The 24419-nt window shown below is 34.8% G+C and overlaps 1 protein-coding gene across 2 annotated transcripts in view; it reads left to right on the top strand.

Annotated features, from left to right (window-relative positions):
- Positions 1–23922, top strand: part of SYT14 (synaptotagmin 14) — a 247158-nt gene extending 223236 nt beyond the window's left edge. The window contains exons 5-7 of one of the 2 annotated variants that reach the window (XM_007451557.1): positions 18333–18522; positions 21059–21115; positions 22330–23819. In XM_007451557.1, the coding sequence (XP_007451619.1) occupies positions 18333–18522; positions 21059–21115; positions 22330–22643 (561 nt within the window). In that variant the 3' untranslated portion in view covers positions 22644–23819. Of the gene's footprint in view, positions 1–18332; positions 18523–21058; positions 21116–22329 lie in introns of both variants that reach the window. The other variant, XM_007451556.1, reaches the window with a different exon arrangement.
- The last annotated feature ends 497 nt before the right edge of the window (positions 23923–24419 follow it).

Here is a 24419-nt window from a genome sequence, read left to right as displayed (position 1 = left end):
CTGAGGTCTCTGAAGGAGAATTTGTTCCATGCTTCTCTTTTACCTCATCTTAATGTACATCTTAATAAATCTGCAAAGACCCTGATTCCAAATTACTTTACGTTCATAGGTGACAAGTGTTAGGACTTACACATATCTTTTGGAGGGCACATTCAATCCACAACAGGTGGAATTTACCAGTGAAGCCATTCTGGCCTGGGCTTTTCTTCGTGGGAAGTTTTTGTTGTGGTTGTTGCTTTATTACTAATTCAGTCTTTACTTGTTACAGATGTTCAGATTTTCTGTTTCTTCCTGAGTCAGTTTCAATAGTTCATGTCTCTCTAGGAATTTTTCCATTTCATTTAGATTATCTAACTTGTTGAATTGTAGGTAATATTTCCTTATAATCTTCTGGAAGTTCAGTAATGATGACCCCTGTTTCATCCCTTCTTCAGTAATTTGAGTGCTCTTTTTTCTTGGTCACTCTAGCTAAAAGTTGGTCAGTTTCATTGATCTTTTTGAAGAATCAGTTTTCAGTTTTTTGCTTTACTCTGTTGTGTTTTGTAGTCTTTCTACTCCAGAGTCTTTATCATTTTTCTTTTCTTTGCTTCATGTTTCGTTTGCTCTTCTTTTCTAGTTTCTTAAGGTAGAAAGTTAGGTTATTGATTTGAAATATTTCTTCTTCTTTTTTTTTTTTTTAATATAGACATTGTCTGCTGCAATTTCCCTCTAAGCTAGTGTTCACTGCGTCCCATGTGATTTGATATGGTATGTTTCTCTTCTTATTCATCTCAAACTTGTTTTCTAATTTCCTTCATAGTTTCATCTTTGGCCCATTGGGTATTTATGAAAATGTTGTTTAATTTGCACATTATGAACTTCCAAAAAAAATCTTTCTGTCAGTGGTTTCTGATTTAATTCTGTTGTCATTGGAGAACATAATTTGTATGATTTTCAGTCTTTCTGAATTTATTGAGACTTGTTTTTAACCTAATATATGGTCTATCCTGGTCTATTCATAGAGAAATGTTCCATGTGCACTTGAAATGAATGTGTGTTCTATTGTTGGGTAGGATGTCCTGTAGATATCTTTTAGATATAGTTGGTTTATAGTGTTCATGTCTTTTATTTCCTTATTGATCTATCTAGTTGTTCTACCCAGTATTGAAAATGAGGTATTGAAGCCTCCAACTATTACAGTTGAATTGTCTGTTTCTCTTTTTAATTCTGTTACTTTTTGCTTTATATTTTAGAGTTCTGTTATTGGGTGCATATATACTTTTACTGTTATATCTTCTTGATAGATTGACTCTTTTATAATTATGAAGTGCTATTTGTCTCTGGTATCAATTTTGTCTTAATAGCTATGTTGTCTGATGTTAATATAGCCACTCCAGCTCGCTCTTGGTTTCTGTTTGCATGGTATATCTTTTTTCAGTCATTTTACTTTCAATCTGTTTGTATCTTTGACTCTAACTTATGTTTCTTGTAGACAGCATATATTTTGTGTTATTTTCTAGTATACCATTTTAATTGCCTTGTTGTTTCTTTCTCTCTATTTTTTAAGTTATATTCTTAGTGGTTTCCCTGGGGATTACAATTCGCATCTTAATATAAAATAATCTAATTCAAATTAATGCCAACTTAATTTCAATAGTATACAGAAACTTTGCTCTGTTCCGTTCCCCTCTCCTTTATGTTATTATTGTCATACAAATTACATCTTTATACATTATAAGTTCATCAACAAATTTTATAGTTATTCCATGTCTTTTAAATTAGATAGTGAATAAGTTATGAATAAGTTATGTATTATATTCCTGTTGCTGCTGTAACCAATTACCACAAACTTAATACAACACAAATATATTATCTTACAGTTCTGGAGGTCAGAAGTCCAAAATGTATCAGCAGGGCTGTGTTCTTTCTGGAAGCACCAGAGAAGGATCCTTTTTGCTTTTTTCTTTTTTTTCCTTTTTTCAGCTTCTAGAGGCCATCTGCATTCTTGGCCCACGGCCCCTCCCTTCATTTTCAAAGCCAGCAGCATAGCATCTTAATATAGCTCGCTCTCCCTTTGCCTCTTGCTCTTTTGCCTCCCTATTATAAGGGCCCTTGTGATTACGTTGGGTACATTCGGATAATCCAGGATAATAACCCATCTCAAGATCCTTAACTTAATCACATCTACAGTCTCTTTTGCCATATAAGATAAAATATTCATAGGTTCTGGAGATGAGGATGTGGACCTTTTAGGGCCAGGGGAAGCATTATATCAGCCTACCACAAGTTACAAACTAAAATACATTTATTCTGACTTCTGTATTTACCTATGTAGTTACCTTTACTGATGCTCTTTGTTTCTTTGTGTGGTTCAAGTTACTGTCTAGTGTCCCTTCATTTCAGCCTAATGGACTCCTGTTAATATTTCTTTTAGTCAGGTGTATTAGTAGTGAATTCTCTCCGTTTTTGTTTAGCTGGAAATTTCTTGATTTCTCCATCATTTTTGAAGGGTAGTTTTACTGGATTTTCAGTTCAGCACTTTGAATATGTAATTACACTTTCTCCTGGCCTCCGTGATTTCTGATAAGAAGTCAGCTATTCATCTCATTGAGGATACCTTGTACGAGATGAATTGGGGTTTTTTTACTGCTTTCAAGGTTCTCTGTACTTCACTTTCTACAGTTTGACTCTATGTGTCTTGGTGTGAATATCTTTTAGTTTATCCTACTTGTAATTTGTTGAGCTTCTTGGATGTGTATATTAATGTTTTTCAACACATTCGGGAAGTCTTCAGTCATTATTTCTTCAAATGTTTTCTGTACCTTTCTGTCTTCTCTCCTCCTGGAACTCCCATTATGCATATGCTGGAATACTTGATGGTGTCTGACAGGTCTTTGAGGCTCTCTTCCTTTTCTTGATTATTTTCTTTTTCCTTCCACTCAGACTGGATAAAACTGGATAATCTCAGTTGACTTATCTTCAAATCTGCTAATTCAAATCTGCTGTTGACCCCTCTGTTGAATTTCTTATTTCAGTTATGCTTTTCAACTCCAGAATTTCTGTGTTTTTCTTTAAAATTTTATATCTCATTATGGATATTCTCTATTTGGTGAGACATTGTTCTCATACTTTAATTCTTTAGACGTAGTTTTCTTTAGTTCTTTGAACATATTTAAAAGAGCTGATTTAAAATCTTATCTGTTAAGTCCAGTATCTGGGATTCCTCAGGACAGTTTCTATTGACTGCTTTTTCTCCTGTGTATGAGCCATATTTTCCTCATTTCTTTGCATGGCTTGTAATTTTTTTTGAAAACTGGACATTTAGAAATAATATAATGTTTCAACTTTGGAAGTTGCTGCTGCTGCTGTTGTTTTTTTGTTTTTTTTGTTTGCTCTTGGGGCATGCTTTCAGTGCTCCAGTGTTAAGTTTACAACTGTGTCTTAGCTTTCACTCCCTGCACGCACAAAGCCTCAAGGTCAGCTAGACATGAGAGTTTATGACCTTCTTAGGTCTTACACATGTGCATGGATTTTAGATTCCTAGGAATGTGTTGGAATTTTTTGAATCCCCCTATGAACCTCTCATTCCCAAGATTTTCCTTGTAAGGTTTTCTGTCAGCCTCTTCTTAGCCCTAGTTGATACTGCTTTCTTGTGAGGCTGTGATGTCCAACAATTGCCACTGATTGTTTCCAACAAACATCCTAAGGATACAGCTGTACTGTACACCTATATCAGGCTCTAAGTAAGGTCAAATCAAAACAAAGCCTGAGAATGGAGCTTTTCACGGACTTGAAAGACAACTCAAGTAATGATAGTTCTCTGGGAATCAGACTTTGGAGAAGCTCCAAACCTTTTCTTACCCTTCCAGTGTCAGCTAGACTGCTCATTTTCACAGCTACCATAGTTGTGAGGCTGTTGGTTTTCAAGGCTATCATGGAACTGGGGAGAGGGAGATGGGAATAGGGTAAATTTAAAATGCCCCGAAGCTTGGTTTTTAGCCACTTTTCTTGAATAGATACTTTTTGGATCATTGCAAACGTTTGGTTAATTTACAGTGCTGAAAACATTGATTTTAACAATTTTTGCCAGTATTCTTATTGCTTTTATGGAGAAACAGATTGTCAGAGATCCTTACTTCACCATTCTCCTCTTAAGTATTTTTGAGCAGAAGTATGTCACTGTCAAAGCTAATTTTATGGACATCTAGTTTACCAGTGTCTCATGTCTTTCCCCTGGCATGGAGATTGATGACACAGAGTGCAGTAAGTGGACTCAAAATGGTCATCCAATTAAGTAAAATCTAATAACATTATCAGAAGAGAGCTACAAGGCCAAAAGTTCAAAGAATCAAAAGTAAGTAACAGACTGAGTGGACCAGAAGGATGACCTAACTGAACATAGGAGACTTCTCCTTTGCCTGCTCTCTCCCCATCCTTCACATCCCCCATTTCTCACTCCATGTACCCATGACAGAGTGCATAGATCATGGTGTACAGGAAGCATCAGAATGGGGGAAAGCTAACTAAGATGCTGTTGCATTGTAGACATAAAGTTTTCTTGTAGTGGTCTATTTTCAAAACACTTATCAGATAGATGTTAGCTCATATAACCTTATAACTGGACAGGTCATGAACAAGAATCTGTATTTTATAATGGAGAACAGTGAGACTCTGGACAGGTAAGTTACCCAGAGTTTTAGAGCTAGTAACAGGTAGCATTGCTCTCAGCTCTTCTGATTTTTTGTCAAGTATTCTTTGCATTACTAGGTGATAACACTCTCTTAGAGAAGTTTTTATAGTAAGGATGAACCAATTTTGAGATGATTTCTGGAAAAAAACCCACCAAGATATGTCTGGTTGGATATGTGATATTTAAAAGAGAGAAGATGCCTAAGATTTCTAGCATAGAAAGTATAATTTCTGTGCATTGCAACTATCCAGAATATAAATTCTATTCTAACATGGGCAAATAAAGATCAAATTGCTAATTCAAATTGTTAATTCAGTGAAAGAATCAGGGAAATAATTACTGAAGATTTAATTTAAGCCAAAATGTACCAATTTTGCTAATTTTCCACAAGGTGTCAGCAGCACTTTAAACAATAGCAATTGTAGAGGTTACTTGGAATGCGATATCTAAATTTGTTAAGTATTATGCAAATTGGCAGTATATTATTCTGTTATTTGTTCCCACTATCAGATTGTTTGTACTTAAGTAATTGACAAATTTCATATATTATTTAGTGCTACATTCACTATTTTACCATCTGCATTATTATAGCCTTCCAGCCTACTGCAGGGTTACCTAACTATAATACTAAAGTATAAGTTTTGACTTCTCAGAAGATTCAAAATATTACATATTGGAGAAACTGGGTCAGCAGGGGGCAGCACAGTCTTATAATGTTTAAAATTTGGTCATTTGAAAGGACCATTCAGAAACAGGATATAGACAGTGTGGTACATGGTTTTTCAAGTTTTTCAAGCATTCACATCCTTTATTTCTAATGAAATATTATTGGTAACCCAAATATATAAAGTGATTTTACTAACAGAAATCTTACCTTATAATATTTATTTATAACATCAAACACCAAAAATAATGGAGCTGTTTCTCGAACAAAAAATTTAGAATAAAATTTTTGAGATAGTACTATTTCTGTCTTCCTTTTATAAATAAGGAAATTGAGTATCAAGGAAATTTTAAAACATGTCCAAGGTCATACAGATGGCAAAATGTCAGAGTTTACATGCAAACCAGCTGTCTTACTTCAAAGCACAGATACTTACAATTATACAATTGTTGATAATATGTTTTAACCTTGCTTCAATTCTGAAATTAAATCCATATTATTTCTTTTTTAAATATTACACAACAAAAAGATAAGTCTGGTTCACAGACAAGGAGTTACAAATGGTAACTTTTACAAAACAGCTTGCTCTGCAATCTTCAAATACTTCTCAATAAACAGAAATGGCAGGTGAATCTTTAGTCCAAAATACAAAATTAAATCTCCAATACAGAAATGCACTGGTCTTCTCTAATATGTTAACAATTGGTGTAACTACTAAGAAAGTTGACGGTTATTCTGTGTTTTTTAGGTAAAGAAACTAAAGCATGTAGATGCTAAGTACCTTGCCTAAAGTCACATTCCATAACTGACAGACCCTGTTAGTCTGACTCCAAGGTTTGCTTTCCTTACAAGTACACTGTATCACCTATCTTAATACTCATTTATGTGCATCTATAGCTATTATTTTAGTTTTTAAATAGTTAAAAATATATTTTAAAAATGAAATTCAATAGATTCCATTAACCACAGTTATAAAACCAGTAGCCTTTGGATAACAGAATATAACCCAAAACTTAGGAGGCATTTTGTAATAATTTTGGGCTGTTGTTTTACAATTGTCATTCTATTTCAGTTTCCAGTAGTAAAAAGAAAAAATTATATTTCTATTAAAAACACAGATTCAGATCATCTCATTCAAAACAAATTATTTAAAGGGAAGCTTTAATACATTTGGAATACACTGACTTGCATAGGGAAGAACTGTGATTCTAGCACTCTGTTAGGTTAGTGTCCAATTTTAAAAAGCTCACACCTCCCCTGGGTATGTATGTGAGGGCATTTCCGGGGTGCAGAGTCTGTACTACGTTAGCAATACAGTATATGTTTCCATGACTCAGATACCTTGGAGAAAGAAAGCTTTTGCAGTTTTCAGAAATATGATAGATCAGTAAGAAGAGAGAGAAGTCAGCTACATTAATTTTGAAACAAAAGCCCTAGGTTTTAACGTGCGCTAAAGCTGTCGGGTTACAAAAATCTTACATGATTACGCCCACTCTCACATGTTTCTAGATCTCCAGTAATAATTATAATAAATTATATTTATTTCTAAATAAATTATATTATAATCATAATAAATCAGATATTTTTAAAGTCTGTGTTTTCCTCCAGGGTAAAAAATTGCAACTTTTTGCTCAAGAGGTAAAATATACACAAAGACAGACTACGAGTGCTTCTCAAGGAAAGACCTATCTGTCAGTAGCCCAACAAAGTAAATTGTGGCTTCTGCCCAAGCACTCAGTCATGTGCGTGTTTGGCCTTACATTATTTTTCTGAGATGTAGACCTGAGATGTTGCCCCCCGTTCACTGTGCCTCTCTTCCTCTCCACTGCTTGTAGAGCAGGTCCAGTTTTTCTCACCCCCTCATTTCATGTTTTTCACAACTTATTCTTTTCCTTAAACAATCTTTATTAAGTGCTTGCTGAGCAAGAGGTACTGTACTAATTTGGGGACATAAGAGATGAATAAAACAAAGGTTCTACCCTCAACAGACTTACAGTCTAGTAGGAAAGACAGAGCAACAGTTACAGTGCAGTATAGTAAGTTTATGATGGAAATGTTCACCTAGTTAGGTGAGTAAAATTTGGCTTCAGCCTTACTTCCTAGAGCTACATTTTCCACCCCTCTCCCCACATGCATCAGCTACACCAGATCAATTTATTTACCAAACATGCTATCAGCTTTTGGGCCTTAGCTCATCACACTGTCTAAAATGCCCGTCCTTCCCTGTGCCTTTTGAAATCTTTTTGGGACCTACTTCAAAATCTCTTCTCAGGAATATAGTTTCTGATATCCCAGAGTTTATCACATCTACCTGTATTCTCGCATAAACCTTTCAAGACATCATAGTCTGCCTTAAAATCAATTCATCTCTCCCCTAGAACAGTGCTTTGTGCAGAGTAGACATTCAATAAACTCTTATACTGCTGACTTCCAAAACTGTTTTGTTTCTATTCAGTTCTGTTTCCTTCAGTAAGATAAAACAGTATTTGGTCTATTGATTACTTTTTTGCAAGTAGCCTGAAGTCTGGTCACAAATGAATTAAATCAGGATTGTGAGATGAATAAGAGTGTTTCTAAAAATTATTAAACAAATGAGAATATAAATATTAGATATGAAGGTGTAATAGATACTGTTGATTTTCTACCAGTCTACTGTCCCCATTACTTCTTAGTTCTTTCCTTACATAACATCCTATTTTGTTCAAGTAGCCAAACCTAGGTAATACATAATTCCCACAGAAAAAAACAATCCCCCTTGAAGATGAACTGACATTAAGAAAGAGTATAAGCAGAAAGAAATGATCCATCATGAATGACAGCAGACCCAAAAGATAGATAGGTTGGCATCTCTAGGACATGAACTAATAGAACACTGTGAAAGAGGTTATAAAATAAATACGCCTAAAATGAATAAAGAGCTAAAAGAAGTAACAGAAACCACAAGGAAAGAACAAGACAATACTAGAAAAGAGGCAGATTTAAATAATGACCATATGGAACTTCTGGAATGAAAAAATAGAGTCATTAAAAATAGAATCAATGAAAAATATGAATAACAGGGTAAGGAGAATGAAGGGTAGAATGAGAATGTTAAGTATATTTTCTTATAAAAACTCCAGAGTGAGGGACTAGAAAAAGTGAGAGGCAACATTTGAAGTACATAGATCATCAGATTGAAAAAATGCAGGTGCTCATAAGCAGGATTATCAAAAATGAATCCACACCTATAAAGATTACAGTGATAGGATGAAACACCAAAGACAAAATGATAAAAGTAACTAGAGAGAAAAGATAAGGAAAGGGAACAACAACTGTCTAACAGAAAGCTTCTCAACAGCCCTAAATACCAAACGGCATTGGTATAATATCTGTAAGGTGCCAAGGCAAATAAACTATGAACTTAGAATATTATAGCCACCTAAATTATTGCTAAGGAAGGGGGGTAAACTCCAGATATTTTCAGTCAAAGACCAGGAGAGTTTAGCACTCATAGCTCATTGCTGGGATAATTACTAAAGCATATACTTGTGTATGAAGAGCACTGAATTCAAAAGGAAGAAATAAGATGGAAGAAGTGATGGTGAGCTGAGAGACTATTAAGTATGTAGAATATCTAAATAAGCAGAGATAGATCAAGCAGAAAAATACTAGCAAAGATATGAAAGATTTGAGTAACACTTTAATTTAATGTATGTATGTGGGACCTCTACTTAATAAACGTAAGCCTATGTAGAACAGTTACAAATGTCAACCATATATATGCCAGGCCACAAAGGAAGTCTCCACAAATATCAAGGAGTCAATATCATATCAACTTTGTTCTTTGACCACATTGGATTGAAATTAAAAATTCATTCAAAAATATGTGTGGCACACACACATACTACATTCTGGGCATCATTCTAGTTATTTGGTGTACATTAATGAAAAGCAGAAATAAATTTTGACCTGCATGGAATTTAGTTCATTGGGGGGAGGGGAGACTTGAGATACAGTAAAGGTAATAAATATAGTAAATATATAGTATGTGAGAAGGTTATAAGTATTATGGGTGAAAGAAACAGAGTGAACAGGATCAAGAATGCTAGTTGGAAAGGAGTTGTAATTTAAATAAGAGGTCACTGGAGACAATGTAACATGTGGGCAAAGACTTGGGAGAGAGGAAGGCTTTAGTTATTTGCGTATCTGGAGAAAGAACATTGCAAGCAGATGGAACAGCCAGTCCCTAGAGCCCAGAGTACATGTGTTGTCTTCAGGAAAGAGCAAGGAGGCCCATTTAGCTCGAAGTCCAAGACTGAGGAGTAGAATAGTAGGAGGTAAGGTAAAAGAGGCAGTTCTCCTTCTCCCACCCCTCAAATCTATATATCTAGGTATGCAAACAAACAGAAAACTCTCTAAATTAACTCAGGGTCAGAGAAGAAAGCATAATGGAAATTAGAAATATTTAGAATCAGACAAAATGAGAACACTATTAAATTTATGGTGTACAGATAAAACAATATTATAGGGAAATGTATAGCCTTGAAGATATTTGTAAGAAGATAAGAGTGCAAATCGATGAGCTAAATATTCTTCAACTCAGGAAGTTACAAAGGGAAAACAAGGAGAAATTGATGACAGAAAAAAAAGTAAAGAGGTCTAAAAATCAAAAGCTGGGTTTTTTTAATTGCTGATAAGTAAGCCTCTGGAGATAGATCAGGAAAGAAAAACATTACATTAAATGAAAGGGAGGACATAATCATCAATTCAGTGGAAATTTCAGAATCATAAAGAGAATAACTCTAGAAAAACAAGTTTGGAAACTTAGATGAAATGAGCAATTTTTTTGGAAATATAAATTTCTAAAAACTGATTTAGGAATAATAGAAAACATGAAATGACTTATTACCATTAAGAAATTCAGTCAGTAGTCAAAAATATTCTCATTAAAGAAAGAGAAAGAAAAAAAGATAGTTGAGTTTCAAAGGCAAGTTTTACCCAACTTCAGTGAACAAATAACTTTCCTGGAATAATATCTATTTGATGAAATGTGTATATATATACATACACATACACATATATATGTGCATTTTTTCTGAATTCAATTTAACATTGGTTAACTTGAGGTTTCTGCACATGTTTCTAAGTGAGATTGGTTTATAATTTTATGTTCTTCTTGTCCAGTTAGTGTCAAAATTATACATCTCAAAAGAGAAGCTGGGTCCTTTTCCTTTTCATCCTCTGAAATAGTTTATATAGCACAGTAGTTGTTTGAGAGCATGGGGAAAATTTTATAAACTTTTTAAACCAATTTTATAAACTTTTATAAACCAATCTCACAAGCACGTGTACAGAAATGCCAATTTAAATATGTTCATATTGAATGTAGCAAAAAGTAATATGTGCATGTGTATACATGCAAAATTTCTGATAAGAGCAGGAGTTTTGATAAGAGCAAGAGTTTTTATGACCATTTTGATAAGAGCAGGAGTTTTTATGACCATTTCTCCATGATGATATATTCAAACATTAGTAATAGAAAAGATTTTGTTTCTGTTTTACAATTTTTGCTGTATTTTAAACCTTATCAATAAGTTTTCAGTGTTAATATGAAACAACTTTCTGTATGAAAGAGAAAGTGAGAATTTTCTACTTTTTTTCCCACTCTTCATTAGCTAACCTGTATATCAGGTATACTGTGTTCCCTGGGTGTAGTAACATTCCCTTTCGCTGAACCATCTTTTCGTCTTCCTTGGTTCTTTGCAAGGCTAAGGCCCTCAGACCAAACCCAGCAAAGAGACAGAGGGAAGTAGTCACAGTTGGTGCAGCCCCTCAGTAGCAGGGTTGATAGTCCTTACTGAAGGCCAAGGGGAAACAAAGCAGGGCAAACAAGTCAGTTGAATAGGCTCTGTAGTAGACATCTGTTTTTTCTGCCTAGCAACCATGTCTTCTGTGGCCACAGTATCCAGATTTTGCTTGGGAGACCAACTTGCTCCTGTACTTTGGATGAAGTGACTTCATTCCAAAGCCCAGAATTAGATCTCACGGGTCTTAACTAGTGAGTTCTAGGGTTTTGGTGAGAGCAGTCAGGATAATGTCTTCCTCTTTCCCACAACACTCAGAGCCACTGAAAGCTCTGGCAACTTGGAGCAAAGAGTCAACCTGAGAATAAAGCCAGATTTGGAAAACAAGCCCAAGGAATGGAAGAGAACTGTTTCCTAGTGACATGGGTTGAAGCCTGGATCAGTGAGTGAGCACCTGAAGCTACCCTTGTATTAACTGTTATATTACAGAAGCTAGTAAATTCCCTTGTGTCTTGTAAGCCAGTTAAATTTGGTAGCAGTTTGGTGGTTAAGTGCCTGAAGCTTCTCAGCACCAGGCTTCCCTGGAGGGAGGGAGACAGACTGATGTTCTGCAGGTTGAATCCTAGTGGAAGTGCAGGGGTCCGTAGACGGCAGGAGGGCTTGCTGCTGCCATCCAGCTCTCTGTCCTTACTTTTGGTTGCTTTCTGTATCTGTCCCTCCTGTGTTTTTGGTTGGGAGCTCTTGATGCCCTCTGTACCCTGTTGCTTTGGGGCAGACCCTTCCTGGGAGGGCCACTTCCTCCCCCACCCGGTAGCCATTGTCAGTCACTTGCAACCAAAAGCATCCTGATTCCAACACCACTCTGAAATGTAAACTATCCACCCATCCACTGCTCATCCCAGTAAGTTATCCTTTAGAGTCAATGGGTGTGTTTTTACCACTACCAAAATACAGAATGGCTGTCCTTTACACTGGATTGGGGAGGGCGTGGAAGTGGAAGGCGGGGCAAGATTTAGAGCAGCTATGCTGTTCTTGCTTTCTCCTTCCTGAAATTGCCTCTGGTCATCTCCTCCTTACCTTGTCTGATAGGCACTCAGTGCCTTGGGGCTAGGGAAGGGCCCCCGAGGAGCGAGCACCGCTATTGGAGATGCAGCTCACCAGGTCTGCAGCAGGTGGCTGCGCTCTGGTTACACTTCAGTGCCCCTCATCGCTCCATTTCCAGGAAAGTATAATGGAAGCATTTTGGGTCAAACTACCTTAAAAAGCAGAAAATTTCTTCTAGCCACAGTGAAAAATAAATTCAACAGAAAATATTCAAATTCATAATCATTATCATTGTAGAGTTCAGCAGTTTTACCTTAAAAGTACTGAGTAGAAGTGGTTACAAGTAAGGTGGAGTCAGTTTAGTGTTAATAAAAAGCCCCATACGTTTGCTTAATAGGAGTTCTGTTGTATTTTCAATCTTACTTTTTTCTCTCTATATTTACAAGTTCCTACCTGATTTTAACCTATTAGCACCATTAAAGACATGTAATGGCTGCCATTAGTACTAACTCTGCTTATGGTAAACATTTATATAGAGTTTATTCACTTTTCTGAAAAACTAAATAATTTTTTTTCTACATTTACAGAATTGCTTCTAATCCTTCACCCTAGGGCAGAGGACTCAGGAGGAAAGAGAAGAAGGATTAAAAAAGAAATAAAGTATTATGTTAGATGGGAGGAAGTGAGACTTTTACTTTAGGGAGCCTATGGGACGATTCCTTTAAGTAGACCCAATTATGACTGGGATTTGTTTGACTTTGGGTTAATCACCTGCAGTTACTGCCACCTAGGGAAGCCTCAATTATAAATTAATGATGGGGTCTGCAGTGAGAGTAGGTAGAGATTCCTGAATACACACTGAATGGAGCAGCATGCCCTGAGGAATAGTTGGAGGAAAGATGCCACTTGAGTATATAGTATCTGTATTTAATTTGTCTTTACTGCAGTTGCTCTATTTATATAGTTATTCTATACTGCTTTTGCTGTAATCAGTGATCCCCTTGGATTGCCACACCTATACCAACCCTGGATAGGCAGTTACACTGATGGCAATAGAAAGACCATGAGATTAGCACTTTTTCTAAGGTATAAATTCAGAATGAACTCTTCAGACAATAGTTTTTTGTTTTTTCTGTTAAATACTACTGTATTTCAGCTGGGCTTACTAAAATAGAATGTGATCACCAAGAATCTTATCACTCTTGCTTTTTTTTGTTGGGCTTAGAGACAAGGACATTTTTACAGCAGTAAAGCAGGGAGATAAGTTAGCTGTTTTTCTCAGGAGCAAGAAAGACCTTTCCCAAGACTTTCTTGGGACATCACTTTGTTGCGCAAAATTGGCATTATGACCTCTGTGTTGATAAGAAAATATTAGATTCACATCTTATTATCTGACAGTAGGTTAATATGAAAAATGCTATACTATGAAAAATGTATTTCACAGTATTCTAACAGATGCTGCTAGTATAATAGCCTAATGTAGCCAATGCACCAAATGTGCTTGAGCATGTTTTTGACACTATTTTCATAAGTGATGATATATCCTAATTGAAACTTACTAAAATTATGTTTTCTCCTCCAACTGTCATGAAAACATACCAAACTATGTGTTTTGTGTACCCATGATTTAGGAATATAAGATTTATCTTCCTTTTGGTTTTCTCCTCTACGGTTTAGAGTTAGATTTGAAAATATGAGATTTTTATTCCTCTGAATATTAGTCCCGTGAGCTAATTCAGTCACCAAGTATGTATTAATTCTCCTTGATTACTTGTATAGGCCAACCTAGATTCAAACTTGAAGACTTGTATAAGACATTTTTAGATTTTTTAAATCTAAAAATCTAAATCCGTAATTTTTAAATCTAAGAACTTGTTATAGAAAATAGTATTATAGTCTTTTTTTTTAACTCATGGAGTGAATCCCTTTAGGAATGTTCAAAGAAAGTCCTAAACATTTTTATTATTGTTAATTTGTGTATGTTGTATCCTTGTATCATGTAATTCTTTCATTAAACCTTTTTTCTTGTGAAACCAAACACATAGTAGAAAAGTGTAAAAGGCAGAAATGTACAACCCATCTAACTACCATCCAGGTCAAGAAATAAAACATTACCAGTACCCCTCAGAAGCCCCCATGTCCTTCCTAATCACTATTCTCTCCCCACCCCTAGAGTTAACCACAATTTTGACTTTTAAATTAATCACTTTCTTGCTCTCTTTATAGTTTTACCACCTATTCATGCATCTGAAATACTATGGTTTAGTTTTGCCTGGTCTTTATTTGGTTTTTTGTTGTTGAAATTTACATAAATGGAACCATACAGCTAAATATCCTTTTAGGTTCAGCATTTCGCATTCAAAATCATGTTTGTAAATGTAGTTGTAATTAGTTTCATTGCTGGATAGTGTATATATACTGTATGTACAGTATAGTTGCTGAATTATATGAAGTCACCACAAATTGTTTATCCATTCCACTCTTTGGGGTCATTATAAATAATGCTACTATGGACGTACTTTCATATGTCTCTTGGTAAACATTGCACATATTCCTGATCGAGATGTATATATATGGAATTGACAGATATTATGGTATGTGTATTTTTAACATTTTAAAAAAACATATCATTTTACACTATAACCATTGGAATATGAGACTTCCCATTTCTCTGTGTCCTCACCACACTATTGTTTTAGCCCAGCTATTTGTTGTGTAGTGTTAGCTCATGGTTTTAATTTCCTTTTCCTTGATTAGTAATGAAGTTGAACATCATTTCACGTATTTATTGACCATTCTTTTGTGAAAGTGCTGATTCAAGTATCTGTCAAGTGTTTTTATACTGTATTGTCTTTTTCTTATTGATTTATAGATATTCTTTACATATTTGGGATTTGAGCTAATTGTGAAGTATATGTGTTTCAGAGGTGTTCCCCCTTTGTTGTAAATTAACTCTCTATTATGCATGGATTAATTAGTGGACTTTCTATTTAACAGTCTCTTAGACATTGTTCTATCACATTGTCTTAAATAATGTACCTTTATTATAAATTTTGATACTCAGTAGAGCAGAGCCCCCTATCTTGTAATTTATTTTATTATTTTTATTCTGGTAAGAACATCTAACATGATATCTACCCTTTAACAAATTTTAAGTGTACAATATTGTTTACTGTAGATATAATATTGTACAGCAGATCTCTGGAACTTAATCATCTTGCAGAACTGAAACTTTATACCCATTGAACAGTAACTCTCCACTTCCCCCTCCTCCAGCCCCTAGCAACCCCCATTCTACTCTCTGCTCCTATGACTGACTATTTTAGATATCGCATATAAATGGAACCACACAGTATTTGTCTGTGACTGACTTATTTCACGTAGTATAATGTCCTCCAGGTTCATCCATGTTCTCACATATGGCAGATTTCCTTCTTTTTTAAGACTAAATGATATTTCATTGTATATATATACCGCATACATTTTAGAATTAGCTTGTCAAGTTCCACAAAGAAACCTGTTGAGATCTTGATTATGATTGCATTTAATCCATCAATTTGGAGACAGTATTGCAAAATTGAACCTCATAATTCATTAACATAGTATATATAGCACTTCTAAATTTCTGCCAATAATAGTCATAGTTTTCTGTATAGAGTCCTTGCATGTCATTTATACATTTATTCCTAGATATTTTATATTTTATGTTGTAATAACTGTTATTTTCAGATTTGTTCCTGGTATATAGCAATATATGGATTCTTAAATTTTACCTTTGCAGGCAACTGTAATACCTCTGTGGAGTTGATTAGATTTCACATGTGCATAACTATATAGTATGCACATAAGGACAGTCCAAGTCATGATACCTTTTATTTCATTTTATTGCCTTTCATAAGGCTAGGACCTTCACTGGCTGGAATCTCCAGTGCAGGGCTGATTAGAAGTGGTAATAGTTGACATCATTGTCACACCCCCAATTTCAAAGGGGAAACATTAAAAAAAAATTAAGTATGATGTTACATGTTGCTCGATTTGGTTTGCTCAGCATTTATTTAGAGTTTTTAATCTAAGTTTATGAATGAGAAAATCCTGTAATTTTTTAATAATGTCCTTGTCGGGTTTTGGTCTTAAGGTTTTGCTAGTTTCTTACAGGAAACTGGGGAGTGTTTCCTCTTTTCCTGTTATCTGAAAGAGTTTGCATAAGGCTAATATTATTAATTAGAATTCACTATTGTAGCCATCCGGCTAAAGTTTTTGAGTTTTATTTTGTTGGTTTTGGAAAGGTTTTTAATTGCAAATTCAATTTCTTCAGTAAGACTGTTCAGATATTCTATTTCTTCTTGTGTCCATTTTGCTTAGTTGTACTTTTCTAGGAATATGTCCATTTCGTCAAAATTTAAAATTTGTTGGAAGAAAGCTGTTCTTACTCATTTTTTAAAAATCTTTTCATGGCCTATAGAATATGTAGTAGTGTCTTTTTTCATTCCTGATATTTTTTCATTTGTGCCTTGTCTCTTTTTTTCTTAATTGGACTAACATTTTTCTATTTTTATTAATCTTTTCAAATAATTTATTTTCATTATCATTTAGTTACCCATGGATTATTTACATTTGTATCCTTAATTTCCAAATTTATAGGAATTTTCTTCACTAGAACTTAGTTTGGATTTCTAGCTGATTGAAAAAACATTCTGAATGATTTCCATCGTTGAAATTCATTTTTGAAATTCGTTTGCTTTTTTAAATTAATTAATTAATTTATTTATTTGTTTGTTTTTGGCTGCATTGGGTCTTTGTTGCTGCACGCGGGCTTTCTCTAGTTGCAGAGAGTGGGGGCCACTCTTCATTGCGGTGCGCTCCTCTTGTTGTGGAGCACGGGCTCTAGGCACGTGGGCTTCAGTAGTTGTGGCTCACAGGCTTAGTTGCTCTGTGGCATGTGGGATCTTCCCAAACCAGGGATCAAACCTGTGTCCCCTGCATTGGCAGGCGGATTCTTAACCACTGTGCCACCAGGGAAGTTCCCGTTTGCTTTTTTGTTTTTGCAGTACACGGGCCTCCCACTGTTGTGGCCCCTCCCGTTGCAGAGCACAGGCTCCGGACGCGCAGCCTCAGCGGCCATGGCTCACGGGAGATCTTCCCGGACCGGGGCACAAACCCGTGTCCCCTGCAACGGCAGGCGGACTGTCAACCACTGCGCCACCAGGGAAGCCCCCGTTTGCTTTTTTAATAAATATTTTTGTAAAAAATCCACTGCATGCTTGAGAAAATGTATGCTTTATAGTTGTAGGATGGAGTGTTCTGCATATTACCATTAGGTCAGTTTTACTTATTGTGATATTCGAATCTTCTACATCATTACTGTATTTATTTGCCTGCTTGTTTGGTCAGTTACTGAAAGGAGTATGTGGACAACCCCACTGGTTGTGGATTTGCCTATTTCTCTTTCTAGTTCTGGCAATTTTTGCTTCTTTTATTTTGAGCCCATGTTATTAAATAATGCAAATTTGGAATTACTTTATCTTCCTGGTAAGTTTGCAGTTTTATCATTACTGGGTGTACCTCTTTATCTCTAGTAATAGTTACTGCCTTAAAGCTAACCTTGGCTGATACTAATGTAGTTACACCGATTTTCTTTTGGTTATTATTTGCATGGTAAATATTTTCCCACCCTCTTTTTTTCAATTTCTGTATATCACTGTTTTACATATTGACTTATAAGTAGCAGATTTTGTGTTTATTTAATCAAAGTCTGCCAATCTTTGTCTTTAAAGGACACTTAAGACATTTACATTTAATGTAATTGAGTCTGAATCTGTGTCGGTCTTTTAAGGTCAATACATCTTTTAAACAATTTTTTACATTCAGGAAAGAGTTCATTGACACCTATGAGTTTAAGAAATTTATCTTCTCTGATTTGTATCCAAACATGCAAGAATTCATGAGACCTTCTCATCTCCTGTCATTCCTTTGACTGCTGTATAATGAAAAGAGATCCAGGAACTAAAATATGCTAAGAACATTTCTAATCTAGTGTTTTGGGAATTTTGCTTACAACTCTTGTTTTTTTCATGACTTATCTACCTAATTCCAATAAACAGGGCGTTACCAATGTATCTATTAATATATCTTTTTTTACAAAATACTATAAAGATTTCATTTTTGATTGCAGGGCTGTAACTCCCAAATGAGCGTGTCAGAAGTCTCCTGTAGTGAAAGTACATCCTCCTGTCAGTCTCTTGAACATGGCTCAGTTCCAGAAATTCTCATTGGCCTGCTTTATAATGCCACAACTGGAAGACTATCAGCAGAAGTGATAAAAGGCAGCCACTTCAAAAACTTGGCAGCAAACAGACCACCCAGTGAGTGAAAAATATTTTTCTTAATTCTAGTGTTTTCTGTACTTATGAGACTCGCAGTGTAGGGGCTTCAGTCCTATCATTTAGTCTTAACCAATCAAATGATGGTTTAATCATCAGCTAATCTGTTTCATGTTTTCTATTTCTAGCCATTTGGGAAGTAGAAAGATCTGAAATTCAAAATATTAATTGTAAGGCGGCAAGACTTTAACTTTTTCAGTGTCTGCAGAATGAATTAGCCCTATCATAGCCATTATCTTCTAATGCCAGAAAAAGTTACAGGTTTTTTTTTAAAGGTAGTAACACTCCACAAATATGATGACGAATGCTTATAGCTGTTGTTTGTAACTGAAGTTCGACGTCATGTTTCCTGTCTGCATGCAGTACTATGAACTAATGTGTATACTTCTATATTTTTCCTTCTTTTCTCCCTTAACAATTTAAGAAAAAACTGTTTCTTCACATTTTTCCTCCTTTAAAATTACAAATCAGTACTGCCAGCAGAATCTTTTCTTAAATGGAATGTGCTTTGCTTTTACCAGGACAAACAGAATAAGGAATAGTTTGATATTTATGCTCGATGCTAGGAAAGGAAAACTAGATGGTATAGATACCTCTGCCCTGTCTATATGCCTCTCACTCTTCTCTCTCCTGTCTCTCTCCCAGCTCAGGAGGCTGGGGATAGGTTATGCACAGAGAAATTGTCACGCAGTATACCTCCAAAATTGTTTATTGTTATCTGTAGAAATAAACTGGGAAAGTAGCAGCCTCTTTATATTTCTCTAAAATTAAAACTGTTAATAACGGCCTAAACTCAAAATTTGAAAGGAAATCTTGAATAATAATGCCAACCTTAAATTTGTTTAACAATTTCTCACAGACTTGCTTGAAGCAATATTTCACTCCAAGTACCAAATAATTGTTGGAGGGGGAACTTTTTCCACCCTTGAATTAACTTTACTTCTAAATATCCTAAAAATTATTTTTTCAATCAAAGTGAAAAGTCATAAAAATATATTTAGTGTGCCCTCAGCAGTACTGGAAACCTCACTTCTTACATACATCATGCAATGTATCTGTCCCTTTATTAAACGTCAGAAGGCCAAAGTTAGATTTCTATTTCTACCCTTGGACGAGTGACCTAACTTCCCTGAGGCTGTTTCCTTATATGTAAAATTAAGGTTGTGTTTCTCACAGGGTAACTGTGATACTCAAATCGGATAAAGGCACGTAAAAAGGATGGAATTATTATTTGTCCCCTTTTTCCTTTCAGAAGGAAACATTCAGAGGGTGGAAAAAAGCAATTACTAGAGTAAAGAGCTTTGGAAGTGTGACTTGGTTATCGTCATTAATCCACACTAGGAATGCAAACTCAAATGGCCTGGGAAGTAACTTAAATGAGCAGAATTTGTAGATGAAAGAGAAGGAGGATGGAGAGGCCTGTGATAAATGCAGGGGTGCACACCCTGCCCTAAGACATTCAGATTCAAAATTTTTGAACACGGTCTATTATTTGGGGTTACATTTAGCCACAAGCTGTCAGTTTGCAATTCCTGCTTAGCTAATAGTTTGATTTTTTTGACAAATCTTTAACTTGAAATGCTAGAAAGCAGCAGAATGAAATGACAGATTTGCCTTTCTGTCCTTGCGGAACCCACTCTGATAGAAACAGAGAAACACTAATCAGAACTAAAATGAAGCAGGGGGTGGGTGGAGGTAGGGATGGACAATAAACAAGTTAAGAGAGATTTGCATCCACAACATAGAGTAGATCTATCAGGTTAAAGAATAGGTTATAGCAATTGCCATTATTTTAGAATTAGATCTTCAGTAGTAGGACAGTTCATGGTATTAGCTGGGAAGTAACTGGTAGGTAAATATAAGTCAACATTAAAACTAATTATATGAAGTAGAGTATTTATAAAGTAAAATATGACAATTTTATCAGTTTGTCTATTGTATATAAGATTGTGACCCTTCATATATACCTAGGTTCTAAATTTTGAACTACATTATAGACTGACTAATCCAATTTTTATCCCAAAGGAACAGTGGTAACATTCAAGAACAAAACTTTTGGTAGTTCTGTTTTATTTTGCATAACTTAATTTTATATTACATTGGGAGTAAAAAAAAGTGAAGTGTTAAATATTGCATGGATAAACTTAAAACTTTAGAAAAATAATAATAGTAATGATCCTTTAATGACTTTTATTCAGTCTTTTATGGTCCGATAATTTGCATGATTCTATGTTCAATGTGCTTTAGACCAAGAAAATATCCTTATAAAGGTGTCCCCCTTTAAAACAGTGTAATTTTTGTTTAAGATTACACAATGACCTTAAAAATTCTCATTCCATGAAATTTACCCAACATACCCTTTTTTCAACCCTCTACCTGAATTAAAATGCTAAAGTTTTGTGTTCTTCCACTCCAGTGAACAGTGTTTCCTCTTTAATTCTAACCTTTGACCCTCTTTCACCCGACAATTGACATCTGGTCATTATTTCTTTTACTGCTTTCCACCCCCTGTTGTCAGATGGACTGTTCTGTTGTCTAAAACACTTGATAGGTGGACAGGTTTATATAATCCGAGGTGAGTTCCTGTAGAGGCTAATTGGATGTTGTCTTTTCATGCAAAACAAAATACCCTAAAACTTGCCAGCAGTGAAGCTGTCCACCATGTTGATTTCCAAAAAAAATGCACATTTATTATCTGTGGTACTTTAAATAAAACTAACTTAGAATTTATCTCTGATTATGGATGATGGTATTCAGAGTATCTATAAAACTAGCAAAACTTTTTAAATTAAAGTTTTATTTTTTTCATTCATTATATTTTGACTCATAAGTAGAAATAGATATTTCAAGAGAAATATTGCAATTTTCATTAAAATTAATTGGAATTTTGATATGAAGTACACATGATGGATCTACATGCTGAAGATAATTTGCATGAGTCTAAAGAACTTGAAAACACAGTTGTTTGAAAAGAGGGTTTATCTCCCAAGTAACCAGGTAATGAACTGTTATGTTTCACTTGGTACACTAAACATCACATCAATTTTTTTTTTGTAATTCATGAAAATAGTTAAGATACCATACCTAAAATTTCACATTAAATTGTGCCAAAAAGGAATCCTGTAGTATTTAACTATCCAAAAAGCACATTAAATGTATTCTTGCATGAAACCAGGAGAAACTTTTACTTGATTTGCTAAACTTTGAGCCCTTAGTGCATTTGGCTTCATTTTGGCCCTTAAATGTTTTTAAAATATATTTAAAAACCACATCCATGCAGAGATTTTTTTGACATTTCATCCTCTTTCCCTCCTTACCATTTGCCTTCATTTCTATTCGTTTGTTTATTCTTACACTCTGAAAGCACAGTGGAATGCTTTACAGTGTTGTGGCTAATTGAGCTTGCTAAGTGTTTATTAATGCTATGATGTCCTGCTTAGTGAAGCTAAATGGGGGTGGGGATGGGAAGGGCGGGTAGTGGGAGGTCAAGGATGGGGGTGGGAGGGTGGAGGAAGGATTATGAGGTATACCTTTAAATTCTAACTATAATGTAGAAATAGTGAGGTCAAGATATTATTACCCCCCAAAAGATTTTATGCCTACTTAGCATTCTCTGTGCTTGTCACATTTTATTATCATTTAATCAAAATGGAATTATTGGATTTCTACTAAACATGGTATACACCATATCCTTATAAAGTATAAACACTTAATCTTCTCAGCAAGTGTTACAAGAAAGATGTTTTGAGTTTGTTTCAAATATTTGTGGTATGTTGTTTTTTTCTATAGATACATATGTTAAATTAACTCTGCTGAATTCCATGGGTCAAGAGATGTCCAAATGCAAGACATCCATCCGCAGAGGGCAGCCAAATCCAGTATACAAGGAAACTTTTGTTTTTCAGGTGGCCCTATTTCAACTCTCTGATGTGACACTCATACTGTCTGTGTATAACAAACGCAGCATGAAAAGAAAAGAGATGATAGGCTGGATTTCTTTAGGTCTGAACAGCTCTGGAGAAGAGGAACTCAGTCACTGGACTGAAATGAAAGAGTCGAAAGGACAGCAAGTATGTAGATGGCACGCGTTGCTAGAGTCGTGATGACTAGGATTAATGAGCAATTGCAGTTCAAGGCAGCATCATTTCTGAGTACAACATTACTCTTCTTACCTAGTCACCATGGGAAGATCTATTCTTTGAAGAATCATCTTTAACATTCTACCCAAATGCTTTAAATTCTGTGGAAAGAACATCTAATACTGACATAAATGAAAAAAAAAGAAGTGTCTCTAGTAGAGCTTGTTTGAGAAAATGAGAAACTTTCATCTTTCTTAAACTGACAATCCTCCAGAGCTTTAAGAGCATCGTTTTGGTTTGAAGTTAATTTTACTCTAGCAAAAGAGCCAATAATTTTATGAAAAATCAAAATTATAAATGATTTTGAAAATCAGACTTTTTAGTTACAGCACCCTTTTAGGTTACCCTACATATACACAAGACATATTTTGACTGGCTCATCCCTGGTGTTCGTAATGTTCTTTAATATGAGAAAGTCATTCTCCAGCGTTGTCAGTCAGATCTAATGGTGAAAGGTTTCAATCACATTGAAAAATCACTTTATTTCAGATATTTTCCCTTTGTGCACTTAGTTTTGTTGTGCCTCAGTTCTTCTCAATAGCACTAAATCTAAGTGCAAGCAAGTATTCATTTTCATAAGGGAATGTTTTTTATGTGTTATTTTAAGAAAAGCTCACTTCTTCATTTGCCTCTGATTTTGCCTGATCCAAAGAGACCAAGTTACTGTACTGGTCCCTTGCAAGTCTTCTAGACAGGTTGTACTGTAGACCATGTAACTTTCTGTTGAAAGCACTTCCTGTATTCTTGTATTCCAATGTAGGAAGCTAATAGAGCAGGACTTCACTTTAAAATCTCTTTCAATGGTTGACTCTTTAAAGTTGTAATAATGTGAAAATACGTTTTTTACAAACTAAAAAAATATAGTGAATAAGCTGTTGAAAATTGAAAACAATTCAAGTTAAAGAAAATTTTAATCATCTGCTGAGTATTTAGTAACCAACACTGCATAAAGCAGGTAGCATTCAAATAAGAAACAGTTCTCTTCGCTCTTACTTCAATTTGTATTTGTGATCTAAAGACTCTCCAGTTCTAAGTTTGAATCAGAACATCATGTTAAAAACAGTTCTGAGATTCCTTAAGAAGTTTCTAGTGACGTGTGACTAGATTTTATGAGATTTACAGGTACGTTCTTCAGCGTGATGTCATCCTGTGCCTTCCATGTAAGTTAAATTTGCTCATACAGCTTGAAAGTTGTATTTGCAAAATTAGGCCTTCAATTTTTATAAATGTGAAGATTAGATTCCTCAGAACAGTGTCACAAGATCTTTATTTCCTCTGAAGTATGTAGAAGTTGTATAATGTGCTAATTTTTTTAAATGGCAAAAGGCATTTGTTGTTTTTATATTTAGGAACTCTGATTACCAGGAATATTATAAGCTGTTTTCTTTTAAATTTTGCTTCTTATCTAATATATAATTTTATGCATATACTTTATTAAATAGAATATGTTTTATATATATGAAAAATATTTTTTTTCTCTTTCTAATTTCGAGTTAAATTAGAAACATACTATTTACCAATTACTAAAAAGCGGTATATCATTGTTCCTAGTCCCAACTAAGTACTATGTATTATTATAAGCTAGAACTTGTTATTACCATAATAACAAAACCATGCATAGATATTATTACTTCAGCTTGGCTGTACTGAAAGGCCTTAAAAGAAATCCAAAAAGACAGTGAGCTCCTAATATTTTTTAGTTTAAAAAATGGCAGCTCTATGCATTCGTACATATGAGTT

This window comes from Lipotes vexillifer, unplaced genomic scaffold, assembly GCF_000442215.2.
Source record: "Lipotes vexillifer unplaced genomic scaffold, Lipotes_vexillifer_v1.1 scaffold111, whole genome shotgun sequence".
Classification (NCBI taxonomy): domain Eukaryota; kingdom Metazoa; phylum Chordata; class Mammalia; order Artiodactyla; family Lipotidae; genus Lipotes; species Lipotes vexillifer.
The sequence above is the reverse complement of the archived record's forward strand: the minus strand, read 5'-3'. Positions and strand labels throughout refer to the sequence as shown.